This window comes from Camponotus vicinus, unplaced genomic scaffold (assembly GCF_025532165.1).
Source record: "Camponotus vicinus isolate PSW18456_S1 unplaced genomic scaffold, iyCamVici1.0 SCAF_12, whole genome shotgun sequence".
Lineage (NCBI taxonomy): Eukaryota > Metazoa > Arthropoda > Insecta > Hymenoptera > Formicidae > Camponotus > Camponotus vicinus.
In genome coordinates, this window is record NW_028141948.1 from 16,028,412 (window position 1) to 16,049,545 (window position 21,134).

The 21,134-nt window shown below is 34.5% G+C and overlaps 1 protein-coding gene across 4 annotated transcripts; it reads right to left on the bottom strand.

Moving 5' to 3' along the window:
- Positions 1-6,684: 6,684 nt before the first annotated feature.
- On the bottom strand, positions 6,685-20,805 carry LOC145963005 (serine proteinase stubble). 4 transcript variants are annotated; one of them, XM_083084570.1, is made up of 11 exons: positions 20,309-20,805; positions 18,291-18,401; positions 17,918-18,176; positions 17,762-17,839; positions 12,562-12,744; positions 8,845-8,921; positions 8,465-8,565; positions 8,294-8,393; positions 7,883-8,095; positions 7,453-7,566; positions 6,685-7,335 (listed from the first exon to the last, which is right to left on the bottom strand). In XM_083084570.1, the coding sequence occupies exons 3-11, from the start codon at positions 18,018-18,020 to the stop codon at positions 7,180-7,182; spliced, it is 1,125 nt and encodes a 374-aa protein (XP_082940696.1). In that variant the 5' UTR covers positions 18,021-18,176; positions 18,291-18,401; positions 20,309-20,805; the 3' UTR covers positions 6,685-7,179. The 4 variants fall into 4 exon arrangements, with proteins under 4 accessions (XP_082940696.1, XP_082940695.1, XP_082940698.1 ...); XM_083084569.1 differs by having other exon boundaries at positions 17,918-18,179; XM_083084572.1 differs by lacking the exons at positions 17,762-17,839; positions 17,918-18,176; positions 18,291-18,401; positions 20,309-20,805 and adding exons at positions 10,475-10,837; positions 13,452-14,416.
- Positions 20,806-21,134: the final 329 nt, after the last annotated feature.

The following is a 21,134-nucleotide window of genomic DNA, read 5'->3' on the forward strand; positions in this document are numbered from 1 at the left end:
ATATGATAGATTTTTTGATCACATTTATCTTGAAACTTTAGTGTTTGACTAATCTCATGTTTATGTGTAAAGTTCATGTTTTGAAATGTATGTGATAATGAAATATATATATACATTTACAATATCTCGAAAATTTTTTATAATTTTGTATATATATAGTCATCACATATATTTATAGTGTGCAATCGATTATCAAAATATATTATATATAGTCACATGAATCGTTGGGATTATTTGTATAGTCCATTATCTAAAAAGTGTGTAATCGATATGGATCTCTCAGAGATATGTGTATTGGTGAACGTCCGTTACACAGATAGCAATAAAGTGTCAATACAATAAAGTATCATTATATCAATAATACATGTTACGTTATCAGGCACCTAATAGTCGCCTAATAGGTATCACACCCCGTTTGTAATCGTTTCCATTATCAGTTATTTCTCGTATCGATTAAATATTTGGTTTCAGAGGGGTGACATAAGGCATCTAATGTCAAAATATATCTCTTCTGTTCAAAATATTCCACGGTTAGTAATGCGGTCGCTCTACTTTAACAATCAGGACACAAAAAATTAATTTATTATGAATTAAAATACTTATAATACATTAATTATATATACATAGTAAAATTAAACACATAAAATATCCATCTTTCTTTTACTTTTTAAAATTACATATTTGATTTTATAAAGTGTATCTCTATTCTATGAGTTTTACATGTGTTCCAATGATGTAAACATAAATTTTAGATCATTACACATTCAAAATTCTTTCATTTTTCTAATGGAAATAAAAATCATACAATTGCCTCCTTCTCATATTCCTCTTCCCTATTTCCATCTTCTTTCTTCCCAATTTCCATCTTTCGAATATTATTTTTATTATTATTAGATGCCCAAATTTCTAATATACAATTATTATAATTGACATAGAACCAAAATTGTTTGATGGCGCGAAAGTTAATAGTAATGAGATATAAATATGCATCGAAGGCATCCGTATCGTGTCGTAGGCACTCGAGGCGTCTAACAGTCGAAAAATGATGGATCACCCGCTTCGTGGTTCTACCACGAACGACCTGCCTGGAAGGTAAATGGTCTGCTCTCCTCGTTTGCCCGTATGTAGCCAAATAAGAGACGAAAGAATGTTTGCTTAAGGGTCGAGGCACGTCCAGCACACTCACGGGATACTCGTTTTCACTCGTCTCTCGATACGTTTCTACGTACTCCCGTAGTAATGCTATCGCGCGCATCACAGTGTCGTGGATACGCGAGTCGCTTCCTCGACAGGGCCGATTTCGAGATTTTATTGCGACAGCAGTTTAACCCTCTTTTCTGAAAATTCAAGAAAACGAAGGTTCAAGTTTTTCCAAGTTTTTCAAAGAATGACCCTTCTATTGCGCGGACTCCATTTTACGAAATCTTTCTAGCCGAAATATAATTCCTATTAAATGTAAATGTCATTCCTATTAATGTCCTAATTTTTTTACAAATCTCTTTTATCTTACTTATTTTTATAAATAATAAACTAAGTACACCAGTTAAAAGTGAGGGAAATGCAAATTTAGATGCTTAAAAAAATTTAAGTGGCTATCGCAAAACATATTATTTTACGTAATATATGTCAATATTTTTTCAATCACACCTATGTGTCATCGTGAAATTTATGGGATGATAATTTTATAAACTATATTTTGAAATATTCTTCTTCTCTCTCTTTCTCTCTATTTATCTATTTCTATCTCTATCTCTTTCCATTTTCTCTTTTTATTATCAGTAAACTTTAATGATACACGCAATTGCGTTTCGAAATTATGTTACAATGTGAGTGATCCCTTATAATCTTTAAATGTGTATAGATTCTACGCCACTGACGACACATATCACGGCCATGCAGGTAGTAAACATATATGTATATCGTATTGTGGATCGCTGGCACGTACAAACAGGTAGCTTTCTGTCACTTTTGGTTACCGAGTAAACATCAAACGATTTTTAACCACCGATTATGCTCCGTCACGATAAGCAAAAGAACGTCTCCATTGTCCTCCGCCATATCTTCATTTCGATTGAACAAAACTCTGTTTAAGAACCGTTAAAAACAAATTTTTGGAATCGTGTATTAAAAAAAAATTATATATTGATAAACAGAAAATAATATTCTATCGCGAACAAATCGCATCTTATTAACGATAAGTATGAATGTAAATGTATTATAAGTGTATCATTAATTTACAGAGTTTAATCATTAAAAATTATGTTGTAGCAAAAATTTAAATACTTTTTTCACGTAAATCTTTTGTATAATTATTATAATTACTACAATATTAAGGTATAAATGGTAGATAATAAATTAATAATTTTTCTTATAAAGAATAAATATATTTTTTTTTACATAAATGCAGACAAATCTTCACATTAAATCGATAAAAAACGTTTTTAACAGTGTGTCGATAATACAAAGCGATAGTGTAGTCCTGATAATTATTCCCCCACTAATAATGTTAATTGGCAGGCGATTGAATTTGGCGGCTTTCTTGATAATCAAGAACTCGCGAGACGATTTAATGGACACAGATATGAGGGCGAGAAAAGGAGAGAGGAAAACATTGTATGTGCTATTGTGTTTCTTTGATGAAAGTAATTAACAATTTGATAATGCTTAATTCCCACGTCGCGCTTCTTATCCGTATGATAAGATTGCTGTTTCGATTAACAATCCTCGCTGATAAGTCCTAATTGATGTCGTGTATCGCTTATCACGAATCGTCTATATTTATGTAAATATCGTTAATTGCGCCTTATCCGATGTTTATCAGATTAATTTCAATTATTTCCTCGCTTACATGTGGCAAAAATGACATCACTTAGAACATTTTATACTTTTTTTTGTGTAACGTTAAGCAAAAAATATGAGATAGGTGAAACAAAACTCTCAGTTTTCCAGCAAAGAATGTTCTGAAACTTCTTCGATTATTTATTACTCGTATAATATCTTTACCAGATGGTCTTTACTAGCTGATGTAATATAAAATCAAAAATAGCATGAAAATTTAATTATTTAATATAGAGTAAGAAATATGTATATTAACTTTATTTTGCCTTCTATTTTATAATAATTAATTTTGTTTATTAAATCTTTGTGTAAAAATTATTTAAACATTTATGAAAAATTAATTAATATATGAATATATATAATATGTATATAATTCCATTGCGATTATATATTTCAAAGGCAATTGTTATATTTCTCCTAGAAAATTTGAAGTTACTTTGAATCCTTATCAAACTTTAATTTGACAACGATCAATTTGTTTAATGATGAGATATAATAATTATCATTTAATATTGATAAACATACGAATGATAATCTTGCAAAGTGTACTGAAATTTCATTTAAATAAAATATTACATATAAAAAACTTTTTATAAATAAATTAAAATATTTTTTTATATTCCTTATTTTCCTCTAGTATGAATAACAGGATATTGTTTCTCTACTATATCTGATAAAGTAAAGATATACGTATGAGTCACTATAAATATCAGATAGATCGTAAATAACGATTTTATTTGGTATAAATAGGTTTATGAAATATCTATTTTATTACATGATAAATAAGTCATCATTGTCATCAAATACATCTCTCCACTTTAGATTAAGGAGCGATAATAGCAAATAAAGCCATATAATCGATTTATAAGTTTTCTAATAATATAGTTACGTACGCAATTATCTCATCTTCTTGTATTGTCGCTTTATCAATTTAGACATAAAAAAAACACTTACAGACACACAATTTGTTCAGTAATTGATAAAAATCATTAATTACAGAAATTTTATTATCTTTATTATCTTTATTTCTTTCTCTTTCTCATCCGCTTGTTTACGTATATTGTTTCATTACATCATTTGCATTATAAAATATGCTAGTCCAAATTCTCGTTGCGTACTTGTAATAATCTTTCTTATTTTTATACATATCGAAATTTATGTAATAAAGATTTCATACAAGATATCCCCCGCCGTTCATTTCTAGCTATCGTTTTAAATGTGGAAATTAATCGCGCGATTTCAATAATCAGTTCGGAAGAACGATAAGTTTTTCACGATGTCGTCGGGCTCGGCACAATTACGCGAGTCCGCTCCGGAGGGTGCAATTATGCCGTTTAACGAATATCATGGCGTCTTTCGACTCGATAGACCACCCTCTCCGTATCCGGCGTTCGATCTCCTCTGCCCTTCACCAACTCCCTCCTTACGTTCTCCACTAGGGAAGTCCTATTCCGTAATTAGAATCTCCCAGCCCCCTAGGAGGCCTCGCGACCGACTTCGCCCCCTCACCGGCCATTACTTTTAATGGCGTTGTTAATGAAACTAGGTGTCGCCAAATTAACCTCCCATTCCAGCTGTGCTCAACCGTAAACGAAAGCGCTGCTCGGAAAAACGCGTAATTAAATTTCTCTAATTATGCGCCGTGTGATTATCGCCGATAATTGACTGCTGCTTCATAAATTACTTTTGATAGACTTTTGATAAAATTGCAGAAGATCATGGGAAAAAGCTCTTAGAATTTTATAGTAATATTCCTTGCGGCTTTTTCATTGATTATTATTACCATACTGACATATCATAATATAAATTATTATTTAATAATGATTATTTAAGCAGAAGGAAGATTTTATATATATTGTATATAATTGAAATAATCAAATTTTCTAAGACAAAAATTGTGTGAAAAAGCAAATGTTATATTTTAAACATAGAACTTGCATAATCTTGCTCTTACAATTAGATTCATTCAAGTTAAGAATAAGATCGATCACATAAATTTAGTTTGAATATTTTAACATTATAATGACTAGAAATTTGTAAAACTAAAAAAAGAAAAAAAGTAGAACTTTAATTATTGATAAATCCTATATTCTTTCTTTGAATTTCTATTATTATACAACACTAATCATAAATTGATTAAAATATGAGTTTATAATGAAAAAAAAATTTCACATTTGATTAACATTATATTTTCTTCCACTAGTATCTTTCTTTCTTACTAATTAGATCCTTTTAGAATTAATTTCTCACATTGCATTTGAATTCAATGAAATAATTTTTTTTTCTCTTTAAGATACAAGATAATAATAGAAATATAGTTGTTATGCGACAAAATACATGAACCCTTCCGAGAAGAACTTTTGCTTACGTATCCGATTGCAGCCCGAAGGAGAATGCAATCGGGAGGGCGACCAGGGAGGGTTTGAAAACCACTGGCCCGGGCTGATTATCGCGGTAACCACCCCCCGAGCGCCAATTAATCTTAACTTTTACGGGGCAAACACTTTTCATTAAGCCCGCCTCTCCCGCCGGCGTCGACGTTTCGTCGTCCCTTCCGTTGCCGCATCCCCTTCCCCATTTCTCGCAGCCTCAGCCACCCCCGCAAACCCTCCCCCCATTTTTCCTCACCCCGTTCTCCGTTTCCCGTCCCCGCTTCGCCGCTCATCCTCCTTCGGCCACGGCGAGGAACGGCAAGGAAAATGGCTCCCCAGACAAGCGTTTAATCTGGCTCTAATTAGCAACTTACCCTCCACCATTGCTCTCGCTTTCTCCCTCTTGCATCGTGATAAGTGCACTTCTCGCTCATTCTCCGTGACCAATCCCGTTCTCTTTCTCCTTCTGCCGAGAACAGGAGTGGATCTACATATCTTTGGCCCTAAAGTGGAAGGGTTAAAATATTCCTTCTCCTTTATCTTCCATCAATTAATCCTCGTCAAGACGCCAACTTTTTCTCTTCTTGATTTTTTACTTTTTTTAAGTTAATTTCTTGAATATTTATAATATGTATTTTATTAAAATTTCTAAAATATAATCAAAATTAGGAAAAATATTTCTCTCTTTTCCTAAGAATTGAAATATACTTTATATAAAGATAATAAAAAAAAATAATAATAATTTGTTACTAGTGGATGGATTATTTGAATGTAAATTAACTGAATATTTTTTAAAAATATTTAAAAAAAATAAATCTTGAATCATAAAATAATCAAAAAATAATTAATCATAGCATTTTTTGTTATAATTATTAAAGGCGAATTCCAAACATTTTCAGTTATCCTACGTAGGACATTTACGGATGAATGGATAAGTGGTGCTCATTCTTACAGATAGTCGATAACAAGAGACAAGGTTGAAGTAAAGAAGTACATATCTATAATCATATGAAGTTAAAGAAATCTCTGTTATATTTATCAAACAAGCAGCTATATTTTAAATATGTCTTTTAATAAAAATACTATAATATTAAAAATATTATGAATAAATTAAATGCGATAACTAGCACAAATTATATTTATTATCGTAAAGCAAAGCTTGTTTGTCTATATTCATCGAGAAATCGGTAAAAAATTAAATTTTAATAATATGTTGTCAATTTATCAAAAATTGCAGTTTTTGATACAACTCCTTTCTTTGTTCAAGTTTCTTAAATATATGAATATTTCATGTGAAAGTTTGGCAAAATATGATTTTTTTGATAGATAGAATCTCAAAACAAATTTAATAAATTTTCATACATTACATTACATTTTATTAAAATAAATATTTTTTTAAATATTTTTAAAATACAATATTTCTCAAACTTTTACGAATTTCCATATAATATAAATAATTATTGTAAAAAACATCTCAATTCAATAATTTGTTATATTAATTCAAAAACATATATTTAAATAACAGATAATTTCAAAGCAAATCATACTTATCAGTTTTAATATGTATGATAATAAATTATTTGCTATATGAATAACAATAACGAGGCTTACAAGCAGCTTAAATGTTCTTCATATTATATATCCCATTCATTGCTATTAATCAATATTTCAACAACTTCGTCTTAGCAAAACAAACCGATCATTGGGTTACATTGATTATAATTTTTCATTATCACTTTTCAGCTTCGAGTATACTTTATCAAACCGTATCAAACATTATGTTTTTCATCACTTTCGAGAAAGTGCCCGTCGTTCAAGGATAACCAAGTACGATCGCAAAAGTTCTTAAAGAACGAGTCAAAACTTTGGGGGTAACTGCGTGTCATTCTCTCGTCTGTTCCTCTTCTTCTTCTTTTCCTGGGCGAAACAACGCACAACCTTCGAAGGAACTGAGCTATCTCTTCTTCATTTAACTCATAACTTTATCGATCCAGGGTACGAATTTCTGGATATTAGTGTACACACCGGGCAAGTGTTCACGACCACAACCGATGCCCCAAGAAACCAAACCGATCAAAACGTGTCTGCCTTCCACTGACATCGTAAGCGGTCCACCCGAATCACCCTATAACAAATTGACTTGTACACATAACTGTATAATTCCATGTGTGTTTAGCTAATTATCTTATCAATATTAAACATATATTTTTCTTCGATCATTCTGTACATCTTATCTTATTACCTGACAAGAGTCTCGTCCGCCTTCTTTATAACCTGCGCACAGAAATACATCGTGAATGGTCTCCCTTCTTCCAGCTGCTTTGAACCACTTCTGACATCTGTCATTCGGTATTACCTGAACAAAGATATACAACAATGGTGTATAAATATATGTGTATATCTCTTTATATAACTTTTTTTTACAGTAAACTTTTGTCACAGAGCCTTTCAATATATATTAATAATCTAAAATATATTATACATAATGTTTTATGTAAATCTTATGAATATATTAATGTGTAAAACATTATTTAAAATTAAAAAAGAAAACTGTAGAAAAATATATTACTATAAATAATATTATTATGTATGTTATACACGTATAATTCGAGGATGCGAGATAATTTGAATTTTATCATCAAAGGCAAATAGTCGGGCGAGAGTGTACTCACTTCGACGTCGACTTCTTGAAGAACGGATGGTGCCGAAGTTTGACCATGCCTGGTCCGTCCCCAACCAGCGACAGTTGCGGTTCTGCCGGAGAGCTTCAAATTCCTCGCCGGCAGGCAAACCGGGACAATGTGCTGCTTGAAAGCTACCGTCCGAGACAGCTTAACCAAAGCCACGTCGTTCCGAAAGTCGGTAGCAGAATATTGTGGGTGTACCTATTATTATTATGACTTGTAGCGTCGTTGCATCAAGCGATCACCCTTTTGTCTCGATGAGATAAGACTTTGTATAAAAGAAAGTATTTTGTATTTTATACTTTTAAATATTTTCAGATTAATAAGGCTTTAAAGATATCGATATTTCAAAGTATATGTAATACTTGAAGAAAAAATTATATATTTTTATAGCAAAACCTCTTTTCTCTCGATGTTGAATTCCTCGTGAAGCAGTCGCTCCGATGCATCCCGAACATCCCACTCTCCGAGTCGAACTTTCAAATTATTATTGGGTGTCCTGGAACGCGAAATATGCATCGATCAATATTCTTATCATACCACTTACGATAGTAATGTCGCGATACTAACGTCGCGACACAGTGAGCCGCGGTGACGACCCATCGATTGTTCAGCAAGGCACCGCCGCAAGATAGCTTCTTGTTAAGAAATCCTGACTTGATAATAGCGGCCTGTAACAGAGCGAACGTCGAGAGGTTCATTTAATAGTGCATTACATGAAATATGCATCCAAGGCCGCGTCACGGCTCGCGGAAAAGATTTAATAGATTATTATTCCCTCCTTCTCTCTCCCCCTCTCTCTCTCTTCTCCTCGCTAGACGCGCAAATTGATGGTTCGTTTCCAATGAATAATGTAGAGGAAAGAAAGAATTAGGTGTCCTTCCGCGAGAGCCGTGCGAGAGATATTTATGGTGGCGACGAGGAGGAGGAAACTGCGAGAAGAACCTCACCTGCCACGGATGGCTGCCGAAACTGGACGAGTGGCCGCCGACAATCCTGTTGCTCCTGGTGTAGAGCTCGCCGCAGCCTGAAACGACGAGTCGTTATTAATGTAAGTCGAAAATCAACGAAAGAGGAAGTGCCTGGGAGATAAATTGCGATAGTGACATTATGTGACGCGAAGTGACGTCTCTCCGGGCGGGACGGAAGATTGTAGAGCTGCTATTTGTGTGATTCGCGTCGTGAAGGAAGAAAATGAAAATACGAGGTACCGAGAGGATACTAAGCTTATGCTAAAAATTTTTCAACTGATGCTTTCTACAATTATATATTGCGTGCAATTAAATTTACTCGCTGTGTTTGCGGTTTGGCGAGAGACAGAAAGCAGAAAATAAGTACGGCAAGTTATCATAAGTGTAGAAAGTTCACGCAACTTTAGAGAATATATTGCAATTTTATTACCGGGATGAAAAGATATTATTCAAGATTAATTAACGCAAGATTTTCTTGACACGAATAGAACCCTTGTAATATAAATAAGTGTGAATACAATTGTGTGAAAATAAAAATACAAATAACAGACATACATACATGTGTAAAAATTTTATATTTTTCTCGAATATTAAAATTCTCATCAATTTTTTATATTTCAATATTTCTTATCTTTATCTCATACTTCTATTTTATAGTTTACTTGAGAGAATCAGAGAACTACCTAATAATACAATTATTTATTCTTCCATGTTCCCTTGTATAATCTTCTATTCAATATTGTTTTTTATTTTTATTTAGTATTGTTTTTCGCTTTTTCTATATTTCGTTTTTTTTTTGTCTTTTGTACCGTCATGTTTCACATTTTCCAGCGCATTCTCTCACATTTTTTCTTCACAAATCCAATTTTCCGATCGTTTTTTGACAGCTTTGTGCGGTAGAATGTGCGATGTGACAGCGGAAGTATTCATTCTCGTGCAGTTTCCGTGCAAAGGATTGCGTGCTTATTTAGGTACTGTCTCGATCATGAAACTTTTCGATCGTTTAGATCACTATAGTTCGATAATTTATTTCTATGTTTTAATATTTAATAATAAATGTAGTACCTTGTACTGTTTTGTGAGTCTGTTTTACAAAATTCGTCATAGTTTCGTCTCGTGTATTTCGTTGAAGCTATAATTCTGTACATTTGTCTCTGCACGCTTAAAGTCCAACTATTCTCTTATCTCGATCACTGATAGATAGCATCTAATAATTTCTATTATAGATCGCACAATAACATCTGTCTTCTAAATTTAATGTTTTTTCGATTATAATATAGTCGTTTTATCGATTATAATATAATCGAGCGTATCCAAATTGATAATCAAGTGCGCCTAGAAGACCTTGAAAATTTCAGTCCGCTGCAACGAATATAATAGAAGCACAGACTCGATCAGGCATTGAAACCGTATATTTATTAATTGCATCCTCGATGAGTTCAGTTTTCCATGTTACGCAGGGTAGGCAGCAAAAATTCTACGCCCAACAACATCGAAAATATCCGAACTCGTCGATTAATCGGTTTCATAAATCTCGACATACATCGTGCTCGACACATATCGGCATGCAATATGCAACAGGTCTGCGTGTGCATTCTCGTGCGATTACCACGGTATCTAGAGTAGTCCACAGCGGCGTTGGAGGCTTCCTCAAACGTCGACACGTGTATACCGGAAGCGTGGGACGGGTATCCACCGTTGTACTCGTCCTGCGAATAGTCCTGGATCGTGTGATGCGGTGGCCGGGAGGTGTACGTAGGTCGATCGTGGCCGATCGCGAGATCGTTCGTCGGTCGATCGTGGTTCCAGATCGTGTAAGACGGATCGTAAGGATTCGTCGTCGGATTACCGAATGGGGGTCGATGGGGTCCCATCTGGCTATGCGACGGCCTGCTGGGCCTAATCGCGTTCCCGTAAATATGCACGTCGTCATCCACGTACGGCTGTTGGTGCCCGAGATTTATGGAAAACGCTGGGCAACGTAACGATGTTGCTGTTAGCTACTCGGAATCACTCGCATCGCGTTAAGTCCAATAACATCGAGATTATGCAGGGTATATACAGGGTATATCTTCTCTACGAGAAGTTGCTGAAATTAATCAGCTGTCATTTTTAAACGCATACAGAGGAAGTAAAATATTCTAATAAAGGATATTTAAGAGTTTTATTTACATATAGACTAAAGATACTCGGAGATATTTTTATTATTTATAAAAACATGTGTAGACAATTTTATAGTGATATAATATATATTTTTGAATCGAGCTCCTTTTGGAAATTATAAAGAATTTTTAAAGATATATTTTTGATAACTTACTATCAAAATTGAAACAGATACCAAGTCTTTTTCGTAACGAATGGCATATCGGAAAAAAAAAATATACAAGGTTTTTTAAAATATATCATTATTATATTGACATTTTTTTATAAATATTTATTAAATGATAAAAATATCTCCGATTGTCCATATGTAAATAAAAATGTTAAATGTTCTTTTTATTAAAAGATATTTTTTCTGTACTTTATATACATTTAAAAATGACAGCTGATTAATTTCTGCAATTTCCCATGGGATATTCTGTATATACTTCAAAAATAATTAAGAATATATAATTGTCAGTTTAATATACAGACGTTACACGCGTAGACGACATTTTATAATCCCAGGATTAAAAAGATCATAAATACGATTTTTCCCTCCACTTCTACTATATAATATGCTCTCTGTTATAACAAAGGAGTGCGAGAAAAAGTCGCTTATAATTATTCATATGTTATAAACAATATAATAAAACAGAGTATGTACGATAATTGCAATTGTTGTTGCTCCGTCGGTGACATTATTTCCTTGTGTTCCTAATCACGCTATTGTATTGATGTTGGCGCGGTTACGGTGAGCGACTTGCGGCTTGAGAAAGCCGCGTAAGTTCTGCGAGCGCGTAACGCGTTTGCCGTCGCAAACTAGGTGTGAATAACTGTATTTGAAAGTGCCGACTATATACTCCGTAGGTGCTCGTTCGCGCGACTCTAGCTGGACGCTGCCGGTTGTATAATTTCGGATGTGTCACCGGATAGAAATCAGGTTACTTCCAGCCACACAGTGTCTCCTTTCGATTAAACATAGATAAATTAGATGTTCCCAACCTTCTCCCAATTTAATCAGGGTTTAACCCTTTGACTTAATCTGTTAGAATAACGTTACACAACATTTCCCAGGACGCAAAATTATGGTCATGTATTCTTTTTACTTCACTTCGTTTCTTTTTCAGATAATTACTTCGAATAAAGAAATCAAGATTAGACCATTCACAGCGTAATCAAATTTAAATATGTTTACTGGGAGTCTCGTTCTCTCTCAAACGAGTCGCGCTGAAAGCGTGATACAACCACGAGGTCTCGCTACAGAAAGTCTCGGTTTAGCGACATTCGAGGACAGGGACTCTCTTTGAGGATGTTGTAAATTTATAGAGGCACGACGATGAAAAAGACCTCGAGAATTAATTGAAGCATTGTTGGAATAAAAATTCTTCCGTGAGATAAAAACATACGGCGTTTCTTCCGCTTCTAAATGATAACACAAAGGACAATTTGCAAGTTTATCAATTAAAATGTACTCATTTTTGTAGAGATTATTTTTCGGTGGATGCTACCGGATATTCCTCTTGGCTCTAAAAATGATCTGCAAAAATAACTTACTGGCATTCTGTAGCAAGCCGACGGTCGGTCGTATCTTCTCAGGTATATCGTCGTCGTCCACGCAGCAGCTCCATATTAAACCCCCGGAACAGAGGTCGACAGGTCGACCGCCGCCTAAAACGCAGCTAATACTAAGGCCGCACTCGAACTTTGTGCCTTTGTACTTGCACGTTTGCGGTATCACTGAAACAGATTGTGTTGGATATCACGTATAAATTTCACGTCTAAATATCTACACGATGAATCGTTTTAATATCGATGTAAATGGTTTTAATATTAAATGGTTTTAATATTAATATACAAGCGAAAGATTTTACCAAGGGAAAAGATTTAGTTGGGATTTCTTTCAATAATGTAATAATGGAAAAGCAGCTAATTTCATTTGTGAAAATCTGTCACGATATCAATGTGTTTCATCTCACGCAATTCCAGTTTTAATCGTGCTAATTACACCATTTTGCGTTGCGTTTTTCTTCAGAAGATTAGTGTCTATGAAGTTCACCTAAAAAAACTCCACAACAACTGCTTCATTAATTGACTTTTGACTGACATGTTGTTAATTTATATGTTATTAATTTACTTCAATAATAGAAAATCAGCGATATTCAATATCAAATTTTGTTTTATAAAATCTCGAAAGTATCATATATAAGATGATGAATCACTTATTTTGCTAATTTAGTATAATTTTATATATTTTGTTTATTATGTTATTTTTATATTTATCTATTTTATCTGTATTTTACATCTCTCTTTACATTTTATTCATCAACCTATAGAGTTCACTCTCAGGATCGATATATGTTATTCGACTGAAAGCACTTTTAATCCTTTCGATAACACCAGCGGCAACATTATTTCCGTTTCATTTTTCGATTTTATAAACATACTTCTGCCCAGCATATCCATAAGGCCGCTCTGGAGATTGGAACCATGCCCTCGATGATCATTGGTGTGATTTCGCTTCTTTCTGAGCGTTTCCACCAGCAGAACACCTTGCTGCTGACTGGTAAGTTTCCTCCTTCTGCCCTGACGATGTCCACTCAACAGCTCTTCGAATTCTCCATTCAATTTCTTCTGTCTAATGTCGTCTAGAAATTCCTGAACGTTAACTTCTTCCTCCAGCTCGTCTTGTGGGTCTTTCTGGAATACATTCTGCCCGCTCCAATCTTTTTCCTTCTCATCTTCTTTTGCGTTTTGATCCAGGAAATCTTGCTGAATGTTCTTGGAGAATATTACATTCTGCGGATATTCCGCGTTCTCCAATATGGCGTCGGCAGCTTCATCGCCGTACGGAAAGTTCGAAAAGTACTGATACTGCTCGACTTTACCCAAAGATGGTCTGCCGATCACGTTTTTCAAAGTGCTCTCAATGGCTCGATTTTCGCGCTTCACATCCTGCCTCGTCCTGACGGTACCGAGATTCCAGAGATTCTGCTCCTCCGAATCCTCGGCAGCCGCGAATCTTCTCGGTGAATTTTGTAGAACGTCGCCCTTGAATGGATTCGATGGTCTCGATCTGTGAGTCGAATGTATACTAGATCGTTGCGAGCGAGCTTCTTTAACCTTGATTGATGAAACCGGTCGGCTCGTGGCCGCGATTTTGACATCCTCTCTGCGTTTCCACGAGTAGTTGTCATGATCGAGAGCGCCGGCTATGGTGATCAGAAGCATCCCGAGCACGATATTCATGGTCGATTGTGACTTTTGTTTATTATTTCGTGGATATCTTGCACGTCATCGCGGTCTCATTGCACACGAGAAAAATCAGAGGAAACGGAAGGATAATCCACGATAAGAATAATTCAAGAATGGTTCATTTCTTCGAACCATTGATAATGATTGATGAAGAAGAAGGATGTCAAGACCAGATCGAGTTTCTCCAAAATTATTCAAGGAGAAACTTGATTTAGTTGAGAGCTGTAAAGTCCCTTTCAAGGTTTGACTAGTTTAAATTTCACTGGCATAAACGTTGAAGAAATTAATTGATTAGCATACGATTTCTTTGGCTCATCAATTTCTTGTTTTTCTTCCTCTTCCGAACAGTAACTTCCACCTCCTGTTCGATGATCAATTAATATTGATATCGTTTAAATAAATTTTAAATTTCAAGTACATTTAGTATGATTCAATCACTAATTAATTCTGAATTATAAATCCTTTATGGTGATCTTATACGATAAAAGACTTGATTCACAGTTTTTCTCACAAATCTTTAGCTTCATCGAAGATTCCGATGAGATGCAATGTCTCGGACGATTCTTACAATCCAATGTAAATTTTTTGCCATTTTGGTATCACTTATTCCTTTTGGAGTAACTTCAAGTGCGTTGCAAATTTTTCTGTAAGTTCCAAGACGACAATTGACGGAGTTTTGTTTTCAAACATCGAATAATACGTGTTTGTGCGATCGAGAAACCGGTTCAAAGGTCTTAGAGGCTTTTTATGACACTTCACCGAGAAGTGGCGGAGAGGCCGTGACAATGCACGCCTTCTGCACGTGGACTAGCTCAAGCCGATGTCCCACGAGTCTCGATTCGGATCTAAGGAGGCGTCCGCTGCTTTCACCGGCATCAGCTTTCCCGCAACGGCAGTGTCGTTGGTCCCACATTGGTTCCCCACCTTGGCCATCGTCCGAATGCTTATTTTCCATTTCTTTCTTCTCTAAATTATTTTACCGCGGGTTTGTCGTACTCTCAATTGCGGGAAAACATCAAGATTTAAGCCACAATCGTTTCGCGAGGGTGGAAAACCAGGATGGACTTTATCACCTCTTTAACAAATCCATTGTCAAATTTAAGCTATTTTGTTTTGTTACTGTTACTGATATTTTTTTTATTACTGGCAAAATATGATGAAGAGAGATTAAGCATCAAAAAATTACATACTTTCCAATGTATTTTTCATTAATTTTATTTTTTTTTCATTGAAATTTAATAATTTTGTCAATATATGTCATCTCGTTTAAAAAATAACTAAATAACATTTATTCTTTTTTTGATATTATCTTAGCACTCGACCCGAATTAATAAAAATTTAGAAGTATTTTACGAAATAATTCTTCATAGAAAATTATTTTTATTATGTATAAATAAAAGATATAAGATCTTTTTCTATTATATAGAAAATTTTCTATTATAAAGAAAAATGTTTTTGAAAAACCTGATTTCGATTGATTAGAATGATTATTTACATCGAATAGATTTGACACACTGAAATGTTGTGACCCAATTTCATCGCATGGTTTCACTGAAAGTATTTTTATCTTTGAGAGAAAATTAACATACATTAACACGGAATATTTACTTTACTACCACACTACTATACTACTCATTAAGTTCAATTAAGAAAAAGTAAGATTAAAATAATAATATCAGATAATATTTACATTATGATGCACATTAACTACCATTTAACAGAAATTAACTACAACTAGATGCTTAAATCGTACTAGTTAAACCATGAAATGTCGTTAATTGAATTAATTAAAATTTCAGCAACTGCTGCAGGAAAGGTAATTTAGTGAGACTATAAAGTAGCATTTCATTTTCGGTACAAAGGAAGATGTAAACCTAGTAAAACGCGCTTTTAACGACAGAGACAAGATCCACTGAGGTCGCAGTGAAAACGGAGAACTTCCGTGCGCTTCATTATAAATATTCTTGTAGAAAGTAAGCGTCAGTAAGTGGCCTTTCAAGTACGATTCCGATTTCGTCTCCCTTGTTAACTCAACTGTGAATTTTTCTCGTGTTCTCCTCACATTTACGGTAGAAAATATTACTCGCAATCTCCTTTCGTGAGAGATGTCAAAATGATTACGACGCCAAATAAAATATTATTCAAAAAGAGAATCGTTTTCTCCCTTTGATTTTTTTTTTAATTCTTTGAATATATTAATCTTGCATGCAGTAATAAATATTTGCTAATTTTATTATATAATTCTCCCTCTTGAATTGATTTATTGATTATATATATAACAAAAAAAACGATGATGTATTTTCCATTTTGCGCTAATTTGAGTATAACTATTGCAAAATAGCGAAAAACATTAAATTAATTATAAAATGAATTATAAAATGATATAGGTCATTGTCTTAGTTTATAAACATACATATCCGGTGAATGTTAATCGGTTTGTCACCTTAAAACCTTTCCAATACCTATCAGTTTCTCGAGTTGTCTTTATTGCTCGGAGATACATGTAAATGCATGAATTATTTTTTTCACGTTATTTAATTACTACTCGAAATTATTTTTAGGGAAGAGAGGCAAAACCAAATATTATATCGTTTACCATTTTGACTGCATTGATATGTTACATAGAAAAGATAGGGATGTATGTGGGAGGAGGTCAAACATGCCTATACGTCCATTTGGTCAACGAGCGACAGAATCCATCCATGGCAACGGCATCGACGCATATCCTGTGAAGAGAGCATTCACACATTTTTCAGCCCAACGAATAATTGCTAGAAAACAATATTCGTGGACTAGAAAAATATATGAGATGCAAGCGGCTGGATCGGAAATCGAAGTCTTTCGCTTTCCGGGCAACTGCTCTAGACCCCTAATTTATCCAGACCTCACACCTAATGCTACTTTTTAACACAATGATATACGACTCCAAAACAATGTTGGTATCTTGCTCGATGGGTGCAATGCCGATTGCCATGCGGAGGATTCTTTAAAGGTCGCTCGCTGACCAAATAAGTGACAGTGGAGGTATTCGAGGTCCACTGCGTGCTGACTTCCGACTGACCTTCCGTGAGAAACGGCACCGACGAGCACAATCGTAGGGTGACCACATCCCTCAAGATCCCTCTAGTGAATAACAATATCCTCACTGTGCCAATAACAGTGGTGGACCCTAAATAGGGCCGTGGCAAGCTTTTATCGCAACAACCCTATTCTTTCGTGGCAATCATTCTCTAATTGTATTTAAATTATGCTTAAACATTGCGATAGCAGTGTCAAAGGCGCGAGTCCCCATTCATTTTTTAACTGACGTGGGAGAGATTCATTTATTATTCAAAACGTACGAGCGGCCTTTCTCTTTCGAAACAATTCTTAAAATTCATTTTAAAGCCTACTTGCTATTACATTCACGATAACGTAATTTAAACAGGTAAGACCACTTCGCGGTGGCATACTTGAAGCAATATAACACGTTACTATATAAATATAATAATGTTATACTTACATCCAAGTTCATCGAAAAATCTCATTTGTCCATGTGAATCGATCGCATTTTCGAAATTTTCCTCTTTTTCCACCCGATCTAAAAAAAAAATACATTTAAATCAGTAAATCATTATCTTCACTGATACAACTGGAAGTATAGTATAAATCTATTTACCAAAGTTCTTCAGAAATCGATTGTTCTTTCTGGTATTAACGAGACAGCAGATATTAGCGATCAGAAGTAGCGTGATAAGTGCATCAGTTTTGAAAGTAACCATTTCTCTCCTCGGCCGTCAACGATGAATATACGATCCACTGTCATTCGCCAATTATGTTCGATCGTTTTTGATCCGATATCGGATCATTTTGCCGTCTCTCCCTCGATTTCACTTTGAAATCAGAGTTTTCCGGCGCTCTTCTGTCTCGTCGCTGTTCTACTAAAAGAGCAAAAAATACTCAAATAAAAAAGAACATCGTGCCTTTTTACACATTTTTTTTACGCAGCGTGATCCGCTCGTTACAATTGGGCGAAATAAAATTTGTTTTACCGTCGCGTTAATCGAATGGCCGCGAGGAGTTCAAAGGGAAGCCAGTAATACTCGGTGGACCTCGATGTGGAAAGTGATAATTGTTAGCCGGAACCGTGAAAAAAAATCCACCTAACAAAAACATAATCAGATTTTGGGAGAAGTTCGTTTGTAAATTTTTTTTAATGCAACGATTTTTGCGAGTTTTTCGCATTACGTAATGTTTTATTTTGTTTTATTATTTTACAGGCTTATTTTATTTATAGAACTTTTAAATATATATAGATTGTAAAATCTATATAAGTCCATTAATGTGTCCTACGCGCGTTTGGCACTTTTGAATCCATTTTATTCTGGATTGTACGAAGACACTATTGTCTTATCTCGAGATGAAAATTAGATAATTGTTTCACGCAAAAGGTTTATACGGAACATGACTTGAGCATAATAATTTAAAATTGTGTCATTCTTTCACGCAAAATTTCTAAATTATTTATTTATTCTATCTTAGATGCCTTAAAATTAATAGCATATAAATTTCATTTTTGTTTGTATTTTGGAATTATACAATCACGCTCGCATCATACGGTTGCATGCTGATATGCAGATTACGTGCGAATCTTTTTAACGTCAAAGATACGATATAAAAATATTAATTATGATGATCGCGACTAACGGACTCGCTCATCTCCGGTTTCCCTATCGATCTTGGCACCTGGGGACCTTTTGTCGGTCGGTTCCTCGACAGCGTACCGTAAGCGCGAGTTCACGCTAGCGTGTCCAAGACGTTCACGTACAGTCCGAGATAAAAGTGGGACACGAAACCAGGCCACCGAGACAAGTGGCACGCCTTTTAGTGCTTCGTAATGTTCGGTCGGTCTACACCGACCGGAACCAGGCGCGCGCGCGCGCTCGGTGCTGTACCCCTCCCCCTCTTTCTTCTTGGAGTTATTAGTGAAAGTTAGCCGGTAACTTTCGACTTTGACAACGACGGCGATTCGCCATGGTGAACGCATCCGTAGTGTCCCCGGCGCACTAGATTACATTTAAGAGCATTCTAGAAAAGTGTCTTTTAATCCATTTTTTACACGAATGACGAGATATTTAATTATAAAAAAGAATATTGATCGAGAAACTTATAAATAAGTATAAATATAACGTATTTTATTACGATTCATTTCATAATCCTAGTTTTTTAACATTAATTAAATTTGTTAAAAGTATCAGATTTAAAAAGCCTTTTATTTCGTGAAGATGTAACAGAAATTATGCTCGTGAAATATATTAATTTTTCGCGAAATATACCAGTTAAAAGGAGCTTGCTCCAATTTCGATAATGAATTTCGGCTAGTTTGCTTAAATGATACGCGGTAAATTGAAGACGAAGGAAAGAGTGAAATATCACTTTCAACCATCGTGCCGTGAATTACGAGTTAAAACTCGTACACGAACTTGCTATTGTTTTTGACTACTCCACTTTCTTCATGTTTTTCTTCCATCTAATAAATAAAACAAGTATCAATACGCGCACATACCTAGTATATTCATCTACTCTTAATTTATGTCATTAATTAACACATTATCCCCTAAGAACTCCACTCTTATATTTAAGAAAATATTTTTATCATTTATAAAAAAATATTTTTAAGAAAATATTTTATTAGAAAAAAAATATACATTATTTAAATAATTCAGACGTGCATAGATTCTTCACAAATTTTCGATCAAGAGTCCGAGCCGGCATTTTTATTTTTATTTAAATAAAAATGCGAAAGGAAGAAAGATTTAAATAAAAATTTTTATTTAAATAATTAATTAAAAATTTTTATTTAAATAAAAATGCGAAAAGAAGAAAAGACACAGCGAGGCGCGTGGAGAACTTTAATCTTTGTCATGAATGTCTCCAAGAGCATGGTTTTTATGGACGAGCGGATAACTGCATGCATCGTTGCGCCGACGAGGACGGTTTTTCCGAATCAGTCCGATCATGTTCTAAAGAATTGAATGCACGTGCGACACGATGCGATCAACAACCTTACCTGGATTTCGATTAAGATCAAGGCCAACAATGTGTGAGATACCATCTGTGGAACACGATCTAACACTCTAGACAAGACGGGCGAAAGGGCTCGTGCTTTCTCCCCGATTCAATCGATTCTTTTTTATCACAGTTCGATAGATTTATCAATAATTCACGCTTGTGTTTTTCTGTCATAAATTTAAATATATATCACATACATTTATTATTATTTTTATTTTTTAAACTTAAAGAAGTTTCAAAATATTAAACGAAATATTATAGTTTATAAAGAGGTAGAATCTTTGTTTTACACAATGTATATAAATGCACACACACACACACACACACAATGTATTCTATACAATATTATTAAAATTGCACACGCACATTTGGATCACTTTATAAAAGCGTGAGCTTTTTTTAAATAAATTCACTTCGCGGATATTTTTATTGCTACGAGGAAATCTTCTAACGTTACTTTGAGATCTAATTTGTTTGACATGTGTGTGCCATGAGACACATGTATCACCGCTTATATCACGTTACAAGCCAATGAATAGAGCACCGCGACACGCGGTTGACTACTGATGAGGAACAGAAACATCAGCATCCGAGACCACTCTCTTTGGCCTGTCCTCACTCTCTCCTGATAGGCCTGAAGGAGCCCAAAGCGTTCCTTTTCTATGTACCAGTGAAATTATATCGAAGTGTAATAAAAGACTCTTATATCCGTTCTTTCCAGAATGTAAAAAAAGGTTGAGCAAAAACATCACTTTCCATCTAGCTGCTCTCCTGGCCCTATTTTTCTTTCATATAAAGTTTTTTAAAATCATTTTTCCTAATTA